General features: G+C 46.3%; 1 protein-coding gene across 1 annotated transcript in view; it reads right to left on the bottom strand.

Moving 5' to 3' along the window:
- DYNC2H1 (dynein cytoplasmic 2 heavy chain 1) overlaps positions 1–19784 on the bottom strand; it is a 1848033-nt gene that overhangs the window by 573332 nt on the left and 1254917 nt on the right. The window contains exon 69 of the mRNA XM_029602426.1: positions 17656–17799. Coding sequence (XP_029458286.1) covers positions 17656–17799 — 144 coding nt within the window. The remainder of the gene's footprint in view (positions 1–17655; positions 17800–19784) is intronic.

The raw sequence follows: 19784 nt of genomic DNA, 5'->3' as shown, positions 1-19784 counted from the left end.
GAGGAAGACAGTTTTCCATGTAAGAAATTTAAGGTCACAGGTATCTATGGGTTCGAATGGTGAACGCATGAGCCTGGTTAATACCACGTTTAGGTCCCATTGTATGCTTGGGGGATGAAATGGAGGTTTAAGGTGAGTTAAACCTTTCATGAATCTACTGACAAGAGGCTGTGTAGAGATAGGTGCGTCTCCCAGCTTGCTATGGTAAGCTGAGATTGCACTCAAATGTACTCTTACAGATGAAGTCTGAAGACCAGAGTCTGAAAGATGGTATAGGTAATCTAGTAGTGAGTTAGTGGGGCAAGTGAAAGGATCAATAGATTTCTGAGTGCACCACAAAGTAAACTGTTTCCATTTGTAGGAATAATTCTTTCTAGTGGAAGGTTTACGTGACGCTATAAGCACCTGAGATATAGTGGTTGGAAGGTTGAGTGGTTGTAAAATCAAGCTTTCAACATCCATGCTGTCAGGGATAGGGATTGAAGGTTGGGATGGCGCAACCGACCCTGTTCCTGAGTTATGAGATTTGGAGCTACTCCCAGGCGAATGGGATTCCTGACTGAGAGGTCTAGCAGTGTGGGAAACCATACTTGTCGAGGCCAGTATGGGGCTATGAGTATCATGGTCCCTTTGTCCTGTTGCAGCTTCACTACAGTTTTGGTTATGAGCGGTATCGGTGGATATGCGTATAACAGGCCTGAGTTCCAATGGCGAGCAAAGGCGTCCTTTGGCAGGCTGTTCTCCTTTCGTAGTAGGGAGCAATAATTGTTCACTTTGTAGTTCAGATGAGACGCAAAAAGATCTATGGTCAGTTGATCCCATTGTTGAAAGATCTTGGTTGCTATCGCTGGATCCAAGGACCACTCGTGTGGTTGGAACTGACGACTGAGGCGATCGGCTATTATGTTGTGGATGCCTGCTAGGTAAGAGGCCCGTAGAAGAATTGAATGTGCTAGGGCCCAGTCCCAAATCTGTGCTGCTTCTTGGCAAAGGAGGTAGGAACCTGTTCCCCCTGGCTTGTTGATGTACCACATGGCTACTGTGTTGTCCGTTTGGATCAGAACAGTCTTGTGTAAAAGGCAGTCCTTGAACGCATGTAGCGCATAACGTATAGCTCGAAGCTCTAGGAAATTTATCTGAAAAGAGGCTTCGGTTTTTGTCCACGTCCCCTGGGTCTTCAGATGACCAATGTGCGCTCCCCAACCTAAAGTGGATGCGTCTGTAGTTAATGTTACTTGTGGAACTGGTTGCTGGAAAGGTAGACCTTTGAGCAGATTGTTCATTGATGTCCACCAGAGGAGGGAAGAACACAGTTCCTGAGTTATTTGAATGTGAGAGTACAACGGTTGAATGGCTTGAATCCATTGTGTTTTGAGTGTTCATTGTATTAGTCGCATGGTCAATCTGGCCATGGGAGTGACGTGAACTGTGGAGGCCATGTGACCGAGTAGGGTGAGGCACTGATGAGCTGTGACTTGGGATTGATTTCTGAGAGATTGTGCCAGGAGAATGAGTGTATGGGCACGGTCTCTTAGAAGAAATGCTTTTGCTATGATGGTGTTTAAATCTGCACCGATGACTTGTAGACGGTGAGATGGTGTGAAATGGGATTTCTGGTAATTGATGAGAAACCCCAAGGAGTGAAGCAAATTGACTGTGAGCTTGAGGGAATTGAGAGCTCCTTCTTTCGTCTGACTACTGATGAGCCAATCGCCTAGATAAGGAAATACATGCACCTTTTGTTTGTGGAGGTGTGCCACCGCTACTGCCAGACACTTTGTGAACACTCAAGGTGCTGAGGCGAGGCCGAATGGGAGCACTCGGTGTTGAAAATGTTGTCCTTCGACCAGAAATCGCAAGTACTGGCGATGAGGAGGAAAGATGGGAATGTGAGCGTAGGCGTCTTGTAGATCCAGAGAGCAGAGCCAATCCCCTTTTTGAAGAAGAGGTAGCATGGTGCCTAATGATACCATCCTGAATTTTTCTTTTTTTAGAAATTTGTTGAGATTTCTGAGGTCTAGGATAGGATGTAGGCCCCCTGTTTTCTTTGGAATGAGGAAATAGCAGGAGTAGAATCCTTTGCCCTGCTGAGGCCAGGGGACTGGTTCTATGGCCCTGGCTCTCAGAAGGGTGGATAATTCTGCTTTTAGAAGTTTGGAATGTTGGTTCACTGTCCAAGAGGAGATTGGTGGAGTTTCTTTTTGTACAGTGAGAAAATCCAATCGGTACCCTTGAGCTATAATGGAAAGTACCCATTGGTCTGTGGTTATGGAGGTCCAGGTGTGATGAAAAAAGGCTATGTGACCTCCTACTGGCAGGTGTGGGAGAGGATTGATGGATGGGCTGCTGCTCTCTGAGTGTATTTCAAAACCCCGATGTTGATGCAGTCTGAGGAGGGGGTTGAGGCCTGGCAGGCCTTTGCCTAGACTGAGGACGTTGAGCTGGGCGAGATGGTCTTGCACGGCTTGATGGGGGATAGTAGCGGCGTTGACGGTAGTAAGGACGCCTTGAATCCCTTCTAACAGGTCTCCTGGAAGGAGGTTGTGACTCTTGAGGAATTAATGAGAGTTGTTTTAGAGTCTCAGTGTGTTCTTTTAACGTGGCGACTGCTTCCTTAACCTTGTCTCCAAACACGTTATCTCCCAAACAAGGAAGGTTGGCCAATCTTTCCTGGACCTCTGGTCTTAAGTCTGATGCCTTAAGCCAAGCCCACCTATGAGCTGTAATACCTGAGGCTGACAGACGAGACGCAGTTTCAAAGCTGTCATATGTCGCCCTGACCTCGTCCTTGCCTGCTTCTAGGCCTTTATGCACTAGTTGTAAGAACACTTCCTGGAACTGTTCAGGAAGAGTGTGGGTAATGTCTTGGACCTGTTTCCATAGGTTGCGTTGGTACTGGTTCATGAAGAGCTGGTAAGCAGCAATTCTTGAAACCAGCATAGCTCCTTGAAAGATTTTCCGGCCTAAGTTATCAAGGACCCGATTATCTTTCCCTGGTGGTGTGGAAGAATGTGTCTTGACTCTTTTTGCCTTTTTCTGAGCTGACTCAACTACCACCGACTGGTGAGGTAGTTGAGTCTTTTGGAATCCAGGGATTGGTTGGACCAGGTATGTAGCATCTGATTGTTTGTTAACGGATGCTACTGAACCAGGATGTTCCTATAATCTGTACATGAGTTCTTGAAGCACCTCATGTACCGGTACAGCCAGAATTTCTTTAGGTGGATCTACAAATTGTAGCACCTCAAGTGCTTTCTGTCTGGAATCTATTTCAGAGAGAAGTTGAAATGGGATGGTCTCCGACATGTCTTTCACAAAATTGGAGAAAGAGAGATCTTCTGGAGGTGACTTTCGCCTATCTTCTGGATGTGAAGGTTCAGAAAGTATCTCCTCATCTGTAGAGACATCTGTGTCTGAATCGGTTCCAGTATCTCTTGGATGACCTGATGGTCTGAAAGGCATCGATGGCAAAGAGTAAGGTATGGAAGGAAACATCGGAGACTGTGGGTATAGAGGTTAAGGAATACCTGAAGGTCCAGGAATTGGCTCTGAAATGGTGCCTTCATCGGTGTCTTGAGGCCTTTTGGATACGGCATCGATTAAAGTGTCCAACTTCTCCATCAGAGGTTGAAACATAGAAACCTCTGGAATCGGTATTGATGGTTTCATGGGAGGAACTGATGCTGGCGTCGGAATCGGCACCGATGGCATTGGTGTCGGAACGGACGGTGACATCAGTATCGAGGGCAAAATATCCGTCGGTACCGGAATTGGCGTCGATGGTATCGCTGGTCCTGGCGGTCTCGCATCAAGGAGTGCGTCTCGTACCGCTTGACGAATATATACGTCAAGTTCCGCCCGCATGGTTGATGAGATCAGAGCAGCCATGGGGGGAGGTGGTAGTGGCGATGCTGGTACCTCCTCAGAGCCCTGAGGAGGTACGGTTCCCTGCACCGATGCCGGTGCAGATCGCCCTGGTATCGAAGGCCCCGGAGCCTGCACATCCAACCGAGGTTTCTTAGCCGACGATGCTGCTTCCATCGATGGTACTGCGGGCATCGGATCGATGGGTGCGGCGTTCGATGGCGATGTTGATGTTTTTCTTTGTCTTTGGACTTTTCGCTGCCCGACGTCGATGCTTTTGTCGATGGAGAGGGGGAGGGAATAAAGGCATCTCCCGACTCACCTGGGACTCATTTCTTCAGCACTACCTTGCGAATCGATCCAGTCAGAGACGATTGCGTAGAGGATGATGCTGAGGGTAACAGCTGAATTTGGAAAAGCTGCTCCATCTTCTCCATCCGGAGTCGATGATCCTTCGATGTCATGCCGGCACACTGGGGGCAGGACTTGACGTCGTGGTTCTGACCGAGGCAGAGCACACACTCTTGGTGTGGGTCCGTTATGAACGTGTTTCTAGTGCACTTAGGGCACTTTTTGAATCCCAAAGCCATTTTAGGTCGGACAGCCGTCGACGACCGTGGAACAGGAAAAAGTATCGGTGAGGAACCGGCAAAATGAAGAAAAAACTTTACCGCGATGGTATATAAAGGGAGACCCTTGCAGCTAAAAGTTTTTCCCGACTTTTTGAAAAGTTTTAGAGTGTGGAGAAATTTACCACAGGACTACAAATTAACTGCGAGGCTAACGGCTCCGCGGAAAAAAGAAGACTGAAGGGAGACCCCTGTGGCAGGGAATATCATGGCGTGCTGGGCATGCTCAGTAGGCACTCTGGGTGCCAGTCAAAAGTTTCATAGAAACTTTGACAGAAGTTTTTCCGTATAGGGCTCCATTACCGATGTCACCCATATGTGAGGACTAGCATCCTGCTTGTCCTGGGATAATGAAAAAGACTGAGAGCACTTGAGCAGTGGTGGTTGCTAAGGAAGTTCCGTGCATGCTCAGAAAATCCTTCTATGTTCAGCCAATAACTGTATTTCTATTCAACAAAATATTAGACAAGAAAGTGATCATACAGAACATAATGTTACGAATGGGCTCCGGTCAGGAGCCGTGAACACCACTAACAGGGGTGTCTCAGGGTGGAGAAAGGCAGGACTGCAGAAGAGTCTAGATGCTGGCTGGTGCAGGCAGGAATGAGTAAACCCTATGGGCAAGTGGGAAGGTGGAATAGGCAGACTGAGTCTAATACTGGCTGGAGATACCTGATACCAGATGCATGAAGGTAAGGGTGAACTTGAATACTGGAACAGCATGGAGGTATGTGTGAGTGTGAATGTAGGTAAAGGTGTACAGGAAACTGGAACTGAGTGCTGGTAAGGATGAATTCAGGAAGCGTGCAGGTAAGAGTGATACTGGCTGGAGGTATAAGTGACTGGTTTGAGGAAACAAGACTGACAGAGAACTGAACAGTCAAACCAGGACAGCACTAACATTGAACATGAAACACATAAGCCCGAAGGCAGCAGAGCGGAGAAAGCCCGTAGGCCACAGACAGCAGGCAGAGAGCCCGTAGGCCACACACACACACAATAGGCAGAGGGCCCGTAGGCCACACACACACAGTAGGCAGAGGGCCCGTAGGCCACACACACACAGTAGGCAGGGTGCCGTAGGCCAGACACACAATAGCAAGGCAAGGCAGGTCAGAAGGCCCGTAGGCCACACACACACAGAAGGCCCGTAGGCCAGATACACAATAGCAAGGCAAGGCAGGTCAGAAGGCCCGTAGGCCACACACACACACAGAAGGCCCGTAGGCCAGATACACAATAGCAAGGCAAGGCAGGTCAGAAGGCCCGTAGGCTACACACACAAGCACGGAAGGCTAGAGCAGGGAGCCCAGGCGAGCTCGATGCTGAAGCACCGATGAAACTGCTAGACAGGGTTATAAAGGAAAGTCTGGGGTATAGAGTAGACAGGAAGGAGGGAGTGGGCCAGCCAGAAGAACATGCTCGTGAGGGACCTCTGGTGGTGAGGAGGCGGCATAGCAGCCATGGTCGTAACACATAAGTCAAAATATGCTGTAAAAACAGGAAATGTTCTATGAATCTTCTGAGATGTATTTATCAAGAATAATCATTACAGGTAATTAATTTCACTTTACCTGAAGACAAGCAACCTTAATAGAGGCACACAGAAGGGGCAAGCTAACAGTTGTCTTAAAATAAAAAGGGAAAGTACAAGAATAACAAACACCAACAGGTAAACAAATAATAAATTATTTTTGCCAGAAGATTTTCTGTTTTGTCAGCTTTTTCTTTTTCTTTCCAATCAAATAAAACTCTACTCAAAAAAACGAATGACAATCCTAGAAACCAACAGAAATAAGACTTTTTAAACTGCAAAAGCTTCCAAAAAAGCACCAACCAGGAAAACACTCCCAAATTTGTCCACAGACCTGAAAGTAAGACGGGTTTTCAGAAGATCCAGCGACAATGTAGTAGATAAATCTGCACACATTGAAAACCCAGTACAAGCAAATTTAATTCATGCAAATTCAGTGGGTATATATTGAAACCCCAATTATCTGTGGCATCCCCAGTACAGATTTGGGAAGCCCTGCACTACAGGTAACTGTTCTCAAAATACACAAGAAAATTGTGGATGTTATTATTTATTTATTTATTTATTTATTTATTTAAATTCTTTTAATATACCGATGCTCAAGACAAGTCTTATCGTACCGGTTTACAATAGAACTAGGGGGAAAAAAAAACACATTAATAACTATAGAGAAGAAAAAGTTACAATAAACAGGGAGCATAAACTTGGGCGTTAGGAGAGAGGAAGAAGAAGTTCAAACAAATACAACTGGAGAGTAATATAGTTGAGCAGCGAACAGTAGATTAAGTAGCAGTACATATATAGTTAAATATAGAATTGCTTGATTCAGTGGGTAATTTATCATAAGCAGTTACTAGGATAACATTTCTTGCGGGTAAAGAAGCATAACATTTCCTGTGGGTAAAGGAGCAGAGGAGGTAACCGAGTGGGTGAGGGGAGGGCAGGGACCGCAGCGAGGCGTGATGAGATGATGGGGAAACTGGTAGGAAGGTGGGGGGAGGGGTGAAAGAGTCAGTACTAGTTGATATGAGGCTCCTTCAGCGGAATGTTTGAAAAAGCAAATGTTGCTTACCTGATGTAACAGGTGTTCTCACAGGACAGCAGGATGTTAGTCCTCACAAATGGGTGACATCGAGGATGGAGCCCACCACGGAAAACTTCTGTCAAAGTTTAACAGAACTTTGACTGGCCCCTACTGGGCATGCCCAGCAAGGCACTGACCCTGCAGCCAGCAGGGGTCTCCCTTCAGTCTGATTTTCAAAGCTACAGGCAGTGCCTAGAAAGTAAAAATAAAACGAACCCAACACCGCGGGGTGGCGGGCGGGTTTCGTGAGGACTAACATCCTGCTGTCCTGTGAGAACACCTGTTACATCAGGTAAGCAACATTTGCTTTCTCACAGGACAAGCAGGATGGTTGTCCTCACAAATGGGTGAGTACCGAGCTGAGGATGTCCTGACCTGCACCAATTGTACCCAACGATGTGCAACAGGCACAACAACTGGGGTGGAATTTGGGAAAGGGCATCCGCACCCTACTGGGAAGGTGGAAGGGTGTTGGTACATCATGTTGGAAAAAGGTTACGCAAGACAGATTGGCCGAAGATGGAGTCTTGTCTTCCAGCTTTGTCCAAACAATAGTGGGCTGCAAAGGTATGGAGAGAACTCCAGGTTGCAGCCTTACAGATGTCAGGAAGCGGCACCGATCGAAGGTGTGCCACTGAAGTCGCCATGGCCCTCACAGAGTGTGCTTTGACACGGTCTTGGAAAGGAATGCCAGCTTGCTGATAACAGAAGGAAATGCAGTCCGCCAACCAGGAGGAAAGAGCCTGCTTACCCACAGGTTGTCCTAACTTGTTAGGATGGAAGGAGACAAACAATTGAGTACTCTTTCTGTGAGCAACTGTACGGTCTAGATAAAACGCTAGAGCTCGTTTACAGTCTAGGGTATGCAGAGTTTGTTCCCCAGAGTTGGAATGGGGCCTGGGAAAAAAGATAGGTAGTATGATGGATTGATTGATATGAAATTCAGAAACTACCTTGGGTAAAAATTTAGGGTGAGTGCGGAGTACCGCCCTGTCCTGCAGGAGTTTAGTGTAAGGCGGATAGGTGACTAAGGCCTGTAACTCACTAACCCTGCGAGCTGAAGTAATAGCCAACAGGAATAATACTTTCCATGTGAGATACTTCAATTCACAGGAGTGCACAGGTTCGAAAGGAGGTTTCATAAGGCGACCAAGAACCAGATTAAGGTCCCAAGATGGGGCCGGAGGACGTAAGGGTGGCTTCAGATGGAGCAAGCCTTTAAGAAAGCGTGTCACCAGGGGTTGTACTGAAATAGGGACACCCTCTATACCTTTATGGAAGGCGGCTACCGCACTGACATGCATCCTAATGGAAGAGGTCTTTAGACCGGATTCTGATAGGTGCCATAAATAGTCCAAGAACTTAGAGATTGGACAGGAAAGGGGATCAAGGCACTGAGAAGTGCACCATGATGTGTACCTTTTCCATTTGTATGAGTAAGACTTTCTTGTGGAAGGCTTTCGTGAAGCTATCAGGACCCGAGAAACTGAATCTGAAAGGTTAAATGGTTGAAGGACTAACCTTTCAACATCCATGCCGTCAGGGACAAGGCTTGGAGGTTGGGATGGAGGAGGCATCCGTCGTTTTGAGTGAGAAGATGCGGGTCCATTCCCAGAGGAATGTGCCTGCGGATGGAGAGATCCTGGAGTATTGGAAACCATACTTGGCGTGGCCAGTAAGGTGCTATCAGGATCATGGTTCCTCCGTCCTGGCGTAGCTTCACGAGAGTCTTTGACACAAGAGGAAGTGGAGGGAATGCATAGAGCAGACCGGTTGTCCACTTGAGGGAGAATGCATCCCTCGGCCGAGAGTGCTGGCTCCGAATGAGAGAGCAGTAATCGTCCACTTTGTGGTTCTGAGGGGACGCAAAGAGGTCTATGCGGGGAAAACCCCACTTGTGAAACAGAGTGGTCGCTACCAGAGGATCGAGTGACCACTCGTGTGGTTGGAAGACACGGCTCAGCTGGTCTGCCAATACATTGTCTACTCCCGGCAGGTAAGTGGCCCTGAGGTACATGGAGTGGGAGAGGGCTTCCGCCCAGATCTGCGCAGCTTCCTGACACAGAAGGAAGGAGCCTGTGCCTCCCTGCTTGTTTATGAACCACATGGCCACTTGGTTGTCCGTCTGGATTAAGATTATCTGATGGAATAGATGATCTTTGAAAGTTCGGAGCGCATAGCGGATTGCTCGAAGTTCCAGGAAATTTATCTGGTGTTCGGCTTCCTCTTTGGACCATAATCCTTGGGTTTGGAAGTCGTCCACATGGGCTCCCCAACCGATGTGAGAAGCGTCGGTGGTTAGGATTACTTGCGGATCCGGTGGAAGAAAGGGTAAGCCCTGAAGGAGGTTGACCTGAGTCGTCCACCAGGTTAAGGATAGGCGTAGCGCCTGTGTGACTGTGATAATGGAGGACAGAGGCTGAAAAGCTTGAATCCATTGGTGTCGTAGAGTCCATTGTGTTACTCTCATGGCTAGTCGGGTCATGGGAGTGACTTGAACCGAGGATGCCATGTGTCCTAGGAGAATGAGGAACTGGCGAGCCGTGGCAGTGTGTTGCGACTGGAGCTGGCGAGCTAAGGACATGAGAGTGTGGACTCGTTGAATTGGAAGGTAGGCTTTTGCCTGTAAGGTGTCCAAGTCTGCCCCAATGAAGGATAAGGTCTGAGATGGGACCAAGCAGGATTTCTCGTAATTGAGAAGAAACCCTAAGGAAAGGAGTGTGTGAATTGTTAATTTTAGGGAGGATTTAGCAAACTGAGGGGTAGAGGCCCTGATGAGCCAATCGTCCAGATAGGGGTAGACGTGGACACCTTCCTTCCTGAGAAATGCTGCTACTACTATGAGACACTTGGTAAAGACTCGTGGAGCAGATGCCAGACCGAAAGGTAGTACCCGGTATTGATAATGGTCGTGGCCTATCAGAAAACGCAGATACTTGCGATGAGATTGTGTTATCGCAATGTGGGTATAAGCGTCCTTGAGGTCGAGAGAGCACAGCCAATCCCCCTTTTGCAACAGAGGGAGCAAGGCGCCCAGGGTTACCATCTTGAACTTTTCTTTTTGCAGATACTTGTTGAGGGCCCGAAGGTCCAGAATTGGACGAAGCCCCCCTGATTTCTTTGGTATTAGGAAGTACCTGGAATAGAATCCTTTCCCTTGTTGACAAGGAGGGACGGGTTCTATAGCATTTGATTGTAGAAGAAGGAATACTTCTTCTTGTAATTGAGTCAAATGGCTGGTTAGACTCCATGCCTGAAGAGGCGGGGAGTCTGGCGGAAGTGTTATAAAGTTGAGGTGGTAACCCTGTGCGATAATTGCTAGCACCCTCTGATCTGAGGTGATCTGTTTCCAACGGTGTAAGAAGTGGTACAGACGACCTCCCACAGGGATGTGTGGAAGAGGGAGTTGGCTTGTGCTCAATACAGGGAAGTCAAAGGCCCGCCGCAGGCCCAGGAGGTGGGGCTACAGTAGGCCTTTGCTTTCTCGGCTGACGAGTCTGAGGCCTGTTAGAGGACCGTGCAGGACGAGCCCTAGTTGACGGAGGGTAGTAGCGGCGTGGTCGAAAGAACGACTTTTTAGAGTCCTTCTTTTGCGGTTGCTTGGAGATCACCTCAGGTGGGATAGACGAGAGTTGTTTCAACGTCTCATGGTGGTCTTTTAACTCTGCCACAATCTGTTGAATTTGTTCTCCAAACAAATTGTCGCCTAAGCAGGGTAAATCAGCAAGACGATCTTGGACCTCTGGGCGAAGGTTGGATGACTTTAACCAAGCCCAACGTCTAGCTGAGATGGCTGTGGCTGAAACCTTCGTGGAAGCATCGAATATATCGTAGGCAGTCCTAATCTCGTGCTTCCCTGCCTCAAATCCCTTGTGAAGAAGGGCTTGAAGTTGCGGTTGGTACTGGTCCGGCAACGTGTCAGCGTAGTCTTGCATCTGCTTAAGGATAGCTCTGTTGTATTGAGTCATATAGAGTTGATATGAAGCTATGCGTGAAATCAACATAGCTCCATGGTACACTTTTCGTCCCACACTATCCAGGAATTTGTTGTCCCTGGTAGGTGGGGTAGAAGAGTGCGGCTTAAGACGCTTGGCCTTCTTCTGTGCAGACTCAACTACAACAGAGCGATGATCCAGTTGAGGCTTTTGGAAACCTGGTGCTGACTGGACAAGGTATGTGGAGTCAGCTTTCTTATTAACTGGAGACACCGATGAAGGAGATTCCCAGTTTTTCTTGAGCAGATCCAAAAACACCTGGTGTATAGGGATGGAAGCGATGATTTTTGGCGCATCCAGAAATTGAAGGAGTTCCATCATTTGGTGTCTATCATCGGCTTCAGATTGTAACTGAAAAGGTACAACTTCTGACATCTCTTTTACAAAATTAATAAAAGAGAGATCCTCAGGAGGAGATCTTTTTCTACTCTCTGTAGGAGATGGCGGCGAAGGCAAATCTGTGTCAGAAGATGTATCATCATCATCACCCCAGGTATCGTAGGGATCGTGTGGGGCTTGTAGCCCTGATGGACCTCGCTGAGGTTCTGAGGGCATCGATGGAAACCGAGGTGGAATCGGTGCCGTAGGTGGAATCAGAAATGGCATCGATGGCTTCGGTGCTGCCGATGGAATCGGTGTCTGGCGCAGAATCGATGGAGCCGAAGGATATATCGGTGGAGATATGCCAGGAGGTACCGATGGAACCACCCCGGAAGGGGGAATCCGAAACGGTGTTTCTCCTGCCGATGAGAATCCAGTCGGAGACGGTGGTGTTGTCGATGGCACTGGAATCACCGATGGAAGGGCCATCATGAGCGCCTCCATACGGCTGAGTAGCGGTGCTAACGCTTGTATCAACGGCTCGGTGGTCGGTTCCCTCCTCGGTGGCGAAGCCGGTGCCGGTGTCGGTGCTGAGGGCGGCACTGGAACCGGTGCCGGAGACGGTGCCGATGGAGGTTGTAATTTCTTCATCGCTTTCTCGATGGCCTCCTGGACCAGCCGGTCCAGTTCTGCCCGGAGACCAGGGGTAACCATACCCGGCTCGACGGGAGAGGGAGGCTGAGGCAGGGCCGGAAGTACCACCGTAACCGGTGGGATCACGGCCCCCGCACCCCGGGAGGGTGAGGGTTTCCTCGATGCCAACGAACAAGACGTGGAGGATGTCCGGTCTGTTCGCGGCTTCTTTGTCGGTGGCTCGGCTTGAACAGAGGTCGATGGCTGTGGATCCTCGACAGGCCGAGACTTGTGCCGTCGATGGCGATGCTTTTCTGTCCGGTCCCCTCGCCCATCCGGGGAAGGAACGGGAGTCGATGGCCGAGAAGCGATCGATGGCGGACGGTCACCGGAGGGTTGGCGATGATGGTACAACTTCGACGGTGCCGGTTCCGATGACGTCGATGCTATCGATGGCGTTGGGGTGGGTGCATGGAAGAGGAGCCCCATCTTCTCCATCCTGGCTTTGCGACCCTTGGGTGTCATTAAGGCACATTTGGTGCAAGTCAGGACATCATGCTCACTACCCAAACACATTACACAAACCCTATGGGGGTCTGTGATGGACATAGTCCGGGTACAATCCGGACAACGGCGGAACCCCGTTGCCATGGCTGGAAGCCAAAATTTAGGCTGGGGATCGGTAAGTGCCAACAGGCCTCAAGGGCCAAAATCGACGGCAGTCGATGGAAGAAGGCAAAAAACTTACCGGGTTCCGAAAGATGACTAAAAAATTTGTCGAAGGGAGACCCCTGAGGGGCAAATTTTCTTAGGAAATTAATTTCCAAATTCCTGTCAGGAATGTGGTTAGAGAGCTCCTTTCACCGCGTGGCAACTGCTGCGCGGAAAAAAGAAGACTGAAGGGAGACCCCTGCTGGCTGCAGGGTCAGTGCCTTGCTGGGCATGCCCAGTAGGGGCCAGTCAAAGTTCTGTTAAACTTTGACAGAAGTTTTCCGTGGTGGGCTCCATCCTCGATGTCACCCATTTGTGAGGACAACCATCCTGCTTGTCCTGTGAGAAAGACCATATCACTTCTTACACAAGTATTACAAAAATGCCATGAACTAAAAAATCATGGCATATCATACACCTTTCCTTCAAGAACATCTACTAAAAGAAGTATGCCGGAGTGGAAATTTGGATTGCTGTGAGATGGTCATATCCTGAAGAGAACTAATATTATATATAATTTTTTAATCAGTTTATTACCCTTTCAGATATCAATGCATGCCAAATTTGTGTAAGCCAGGGACTAGGACTGATGTTTCTTGAATGTATGCATTGAAAATATTTTTTCAGCAAGTATTTTTGTCTTGTGCCTGATTAAGGAGCTTATGTGTTGGCTTGCATTAACATTACCCATTAATGCACTTATACAAGTGTTTTATACAATATTAATGGCCAACATTAAAGAGATTTCCCCATAAAAATGTCTTTGTGGGTGAATCTAGAGAAAGATTTATCAGCTCCCCTGTTTCACTGCTTTGTTGGCATACATTAGATTTTATTATATTTGTGTAAGAAATGCAACCATCTTTATTTTCATAACTAATCCATGATTTTCTTCTCCTTATTTAAACATCTCTATGCAAGGGTTTTGAATTAGATTAATCTGCTGCTATGGTTTTATGCATTTATTTATTTATTTAGCATTTTTAGCTCACACCTTTTCATTGTAGCTCAAGGGAAGTTACATCTTGATCTGATTATTAATTTGTTAACCTGGGAGAAATGAATGAATTCTATTCTTATATTGGAAAGCACTAATAAAGATAATGTTAATAATGGGGTAGATTTTCAAAGGGGTACGCGCGTACGATACACGCGTACCCCCCCCGAAAACCTACCCCAAACCCCCACTGCGCGCGCCGAGCCTATTTTGCATAGGCTTGGCGGCGCGCGCAAGCCCTGGGACACGCATAAGTCCCGGGGCTTGCATGGAGGGGCGTGTCGGGGGCGTGCCGGGAGTGATGCGGCGTTTCCGGGGCGGCGCCACGGGCATGGTTTCGGCCCGGGGGCGTTCTGGGGGCGTGGCCGCGGCCTCCGGACCAGCCCCCAGACCGGAACATGGAGCGCAGCAGCCGGCCCGCGCAAAGTTAGGGGGGGGGGTTTAGATAGGGCCGAGGCGGGTGGGTTAGGTAGGGGAAGGGAAGGGAAGGTGCGGGTGGGTGGAAGGAAAGTTCCCTCTGAGGCCGCTCCGATTTCGAAGCGGCCTCGGAGGGAACGGAGGCAGGCTGCGCAGCTCGGTGCGCGCAGGCTGCTGATTTTGGGCAGCCTTGCGCGCGCCGACCCCGGATTTTAATGGATAGCGCGGCTACGCGCGTATCTATTAAAATCGCGCGAACAAAAGTACGCGTGTGCGCACATTTATAAAATCTGCCCCAATATGTGTGTGTATATATATATATATATATATATAAAATAAAGGCAATTTGTTGTTTCCACCTGTGCTTTTACTATTATATGCAAAAAAAAACCCCAAAATAAAATTTAGGGAGAAGGAAAAAAGCACTCTCACTTATCAATTACTGATGCAAAAAGTATGATTTTTCTTAAAATTATACTGCTTTATTGAAAATGCAATGATAATGTAAATTTTTCAGTTTTTACATAAAATCAATATCAATCCCAAATACATCATTCATTACTTTATCTCCATATCATAACAATTACCACTGGATATTGGTTTAAGCCCGAATGATCGTAACCCTCAACTCTATCCTGTTTCTTACCTCAATCTTACCCTTAATAGACTTTACATCACCAAATACATTAATGTTGTAGTTGGTCTTTTATAATGGAAAACACCACTGTGGATTGTATAATTTCAACTCTTAAAGCTCTCAATTCGCACTTCTATCTCCTTCATCAGTGGTGTGTTCCATTCAAATGATTTTATCTTCTATAGAAGATAGTAATGGAATGGAAAACACCAGATAGTAAAGTAATGGAATGGAACACACCACTGATGAAGGAGATAGAAGTGCGAATCCACAGTGGTGTTTTCCATTATAAAAGACCAACTACAACATTAATGTATTTTGGTGATGTAAAGTCTATTAAGGGTAAGATTGAGGTAAGAAACATGATAGAGTTGAGGGTTACGATCATTCGGGCTTAAACCAATATCCAGTGGTAATTGTTATGATATGGAGATAAAGTAATGAATGATGTATTTGGGATTGATATTGATTTTATGTAAAAACTGAAAAATTAACATTATCATTGAATTTTCAATAAAGCAGTATAATTTTAAGAAAAATCATACTTTTTGCATGAGTAATTGATAAGTGAGAGTGCTTTTTTTCCTTCCCCCTAAATTTTATTTTGGGGTTTTTTTTGTATATATACACACACACACATTTGATTTTATCATTAATTTAAAAAAATGTTAATTTCTGGAGGAAAGTCCTCCTCGTATTACGCCCAAAGATGCTTATTTAAGGCTCAGTATCCTTCTTGTGTCATAGTTAAACATTCTAGTCTGCACTGTTTATTATTTCCTCAAGCAAGACAATAAAACTGTGAACAGAGGGATCAAACTGATTTTGCTTAGTTTATCAACTAACTAAAAGGTAGATTTTAAAAGGGCTATGCACAAAAATATATGCTATTTTATAATCTACATGTGAAGATTATAAAATACACTTCACATATGCCACTTCGCTACAACTCCCTGTTAAGCAGAGGAGTCTGGTGAGAAACAGAGAAAAAGAGAAAGAGAGAGAACAGTGGAAGGGGGCACTTTCATTCAGGGTGAGTTTTCGGGAAGTGGGTTGGAGTTTAGGGGGGTGTTGTGCAGACCCATTCAGAGGTATCCATTGTAACATTCACATCATTAAATATTTTTTGCCCTTATAAGTGATGAAAAGGAGTTGATTTGAAGAGAAACTGCAGTGTACAAATCAACTTCTATTTTTAGAATTTTCATATATAGAGTATCAGACTGAGCCCTATAAAGAGTCTCTCTCCCTCTCCCCCCCCTCCCCCCATGTTCACCAGACTCCTGCACCTAATAGAGAGCTGTAGCAAACTGCTGCATGTAACATACGCATGTCAGCTAAGGAAAATTAGGAGTTACATGTCAGCAGGGCCGGTGGAAGCACTAGGTGAACTAGGCGGGGGCTTAGGGTGCCAGGGTGACACCTCACCCAACCCGACTACTGGCTCAAGTCAAACTAGTTTGACTTGAGGTGGGGGGGAGGTGGGGGGGGGGGGTGGGTTGGCACAAAGCAGAAGGTTCACCTAGGGAGCCTAATATCTTTGCACCTGCTGTGCATATCAGTCCTGGCCCTACCACTAAAATGCCCATGCCCTGCCCCTTTTCTGCCAACTTTTTCTGGGTGCACATACCTCAACGTACACGCGCCCTTCCCGGCTATTTAAAATTCACATAGCTCCCACTCGGGCCACTTATGCACATAAGTGGCCGATTTTGCATGCACAAGGATTTTAAAATCTCCCTTTAAATGATTTTAAAATGTTTGTATTGATGTTTTAAAACATGCAATGAGGTCTGATGGGATGCAGAATATGTAACACCCCAGTAAATGTTTTGAAATTGCAAAATCAGACTTTCAAAATCACTCATCCATTGGCTACAAAAATTGCAAAACCTAGATGTAGTAATACAGAGGCTTCCCCTCTTTGTCTCCCTAAACCCTCCCACCAAACTTGCATGAAAGAAACAAGGCCTGGAAGACATTTCCATTAACATGCCCAGATTCTCTATATGACAATTATATTGACAGCAAATCAGATTAATATTTTATTGTACCCTATGGCCGACAAGGCAGAAGCTGCTACTACATTACAGTCTAAGAAAGATACCTTTGATATACATTTATGTTGAATTCCATTATAGCACTTGAAAGATTTTTTCAGCATTCATTTATTCTTACAAAAGTCACTATGTCCTTTCACCACCTCTTATAATTTACTAATACACAATACACTTGATACATGAAGCCTGGGCAGAAAGAACTTTCATCTGTAACATTATATATTTTCAATCCAATAATCTTATATAAAAGAAAGATTTCTTTAGAACTCACTAGTTAGAATACGATCCTCTTGATGACATTATATGCTACAGAACTTATTAATCGTATAACATAAGGCTATAGAAAAGATAAAATACAAATTACATTTTAAAGAAAAGAAAGCAGGAGTTAGAGATTAAGAATGTGACTAGAAGGTCACATCTCATCTAAAATAACAGAGGAGTTAGAATTCAAGCCTGAGACACCTTAGCAATCTAATCTTTTATTCTGATTGTCTGGGCATAATCATAATGAGAAGTAAAGTGATACCGAAGTGAGAAATGAACAGTAGAGCTCCCCAAAAAGTTTTTGGTTTAAAACAGGGCACTATAATAATAAATCTAGAGTACTGAACATTTATTGCTTACTGTATAGTCTAGAAGATACATGCATGGCACAGCCTGTGTCATTGTTAACTGCATTTTCTCTAAACATTTCAAAAGGAGTTATCTAGTTATAGTGGTTAAATACAGATTTCCTCGTCTAGCCACTAGTAGAGGATAACAATATATACCTGTTTGTTTAACAGAGCCCGCTGGAATAGTCGAAGAAATGCAGTCAAACTAAAACGGTACATGTTATTAATTTTAGACAAGTCAGATATAATAAAGAACATCTTGCTGGCACACTCTGCTAAGGGGAGATAGGCATCCCGTTCCTGTGGAGAAAAAAAAAAAGTAGGGATTAAAGCTGTGCTCTAGTGCCATCTGTAGTTCATCATTAAAAAAAAAAAAAAATCTATGAAATGCATTAAAAATAATTGTTCTTTAGGATTCTCATTGTAATAGATATTAATTTTATTTTCCTTAAATATGTATGATATAACCCACTCTATGCACCTTTGGTAGGGTAGAAGGGTGAGCTATCACGATTATACAAACAATAAATAATAACTTTGTATTGTAAACATCCAAAAAGATTGCAAAACTATAACTTTAGGAGATTTGCAGCATTGTTAATATTCTAAGGATCCAACTAACCGCAAATGTCAGCAAACCTAGTAGTTGTATATATAACTGTTAGGATTCGTGGGTTAGTGGGCCCTTGGCCCGAGGTGAGAGATGGTACCGCCCACGGGGTGGAGCCCCACTGAGCCTCACAGTCGGGAGGTGAGGTCTGCAGCAACAGAAGACACAGCCTAGAGAGTACAGAGAGAGCAGGAGACTGGGGTGTGGATACGATTGCCACAATAGGTCCTCCTAGTGGTGAAGTGCTGAACAGGCCCCGAGGAGTGGGGAATGTAGGCAGGGTATGAAGGAGTGCAGAGGGAGTGATCCCAGGCGGTGGAGCCACAGAGAGAGTCAGCACAGGAGAGATGACGTAGGCTTACCCGAGGAGTGGGAAAGTTCAGGGGACTCTGGCAGCGCAAGAGGACACTTTCCCGAAGAGCTGGGGAGTGTGGTCCCGAGGAGAGAGGTGTAGTCACAGGAATACACAAGGCACTGCCCCGAGGAGTGGAGAAGTGCAGCACAGTCAAGGTACACAACGTGCTACCCCGAGGAGCAGGGGGCGCGGCTCAGTTCACAAGCACAGGCAATGGCCCGCAGAGCGGGGTACACCAGTGTTAAGTCTCCATGAAGCAGAGTAGTGTGGCAATGGTCTGCAGGGCGGGGTACACCTACGTTGGGTCTCCACAAAGCAGAGTCGTAAGGCAATGGTCCGCAGAGCGGGGTACACCATGCTGAGTCTCCACGAGGTAGAGTAGAACGGCAATGGCCCGCAGAGCGGGGTACACCAATGCAGAGTCTCCACAAGTAGAGTAGTTCCGGGAGCAACCCCGAGAAGCGGGGAAGCTGGTAGACAATGTCTGAGGCGCAGGGCCCTCCGAGGAGCAAATAGCCAGAGACAGGAGCAGGGCCCCTGAGGAGCGGGTACCTGAGAGTGTCTCACTCCAGGAGGAGCTGGAACCAGGAACCAGCGTCTGTAGAGAGGTCTGCAGGATTCAGCAAGGAAGTAACTCGTTGCCAAATCGATTAGAAACAGGCCCCGATGGTGCTAAGAGTCCAGGGCTACTGATGTCGTCAAGAGGAGATGCCCCTGAGGTACCCGCCCTGGCGTCCTTAAAGGAGGGCCATGCAGCGCACTTGCGCACCTAGGAAGGCCCGGGAGAAACATGGCGATCAGCGGCATCCTCGCCGCCCTGGGGAATTCTGGATTAGAGCCGTGTGTGTCAGAAGCAGCTAGCCACAGCCACGAGTCTTCCCAAAGGAGAGAGGGTAGCAGCACACGACGTGAGTAGTAGCGGTCGCAGCCTTCTGCGACCGACGGACATAACAATAATCAGAGAAAACTAGTATCTACAGATAAATCAGATTAAAATTAGATATTGAAAATTACATTTAAAAAATTCTATAATTTAACTTTAACATGTGCCTCTTCCTTTTCTTGTTCTCTTTTAATCCTTAAATGAAAAGGTATAGACAAATAAAAAGGTACTTTTTAAAGTTTTGTTTTTTGAAATATTTATGAAATATTTCTGTGATGTCTCTAGTTGTCCTGAGCTAAAATGCATACATTTAGCTATAGTGTAATGAGGTATCTTCCCACAGGGTACTGAGACCGATTATGCATTGTTCATCATATTCTTCCATGCAAATGTAAACAGTAAGGGACTGATTTTAAAAAGCATTTGCATTCTTAAAA

This window comes from Rhinatrema bivittatum, chromosome 5, assembly GCF_901001135.1.
Source record: "Rhinatrema bivittatum chromosome 5, aRhiBiv1.1, whole genome shotgun sequence".
Taxonomy (NCBI): domain Eukaryota; kingdom Metazoa; phylum Chordata; class Amphibia; order Gymnophiona; family Rhinatrematidae; genus Rhinatrema; species Rhinatrema bivittatum.
The sequence above is the reverse complement of the archived record's forward strand: the minus strand, read 5'-3'. Positions and strand labels throughout refer to the sequence as shown.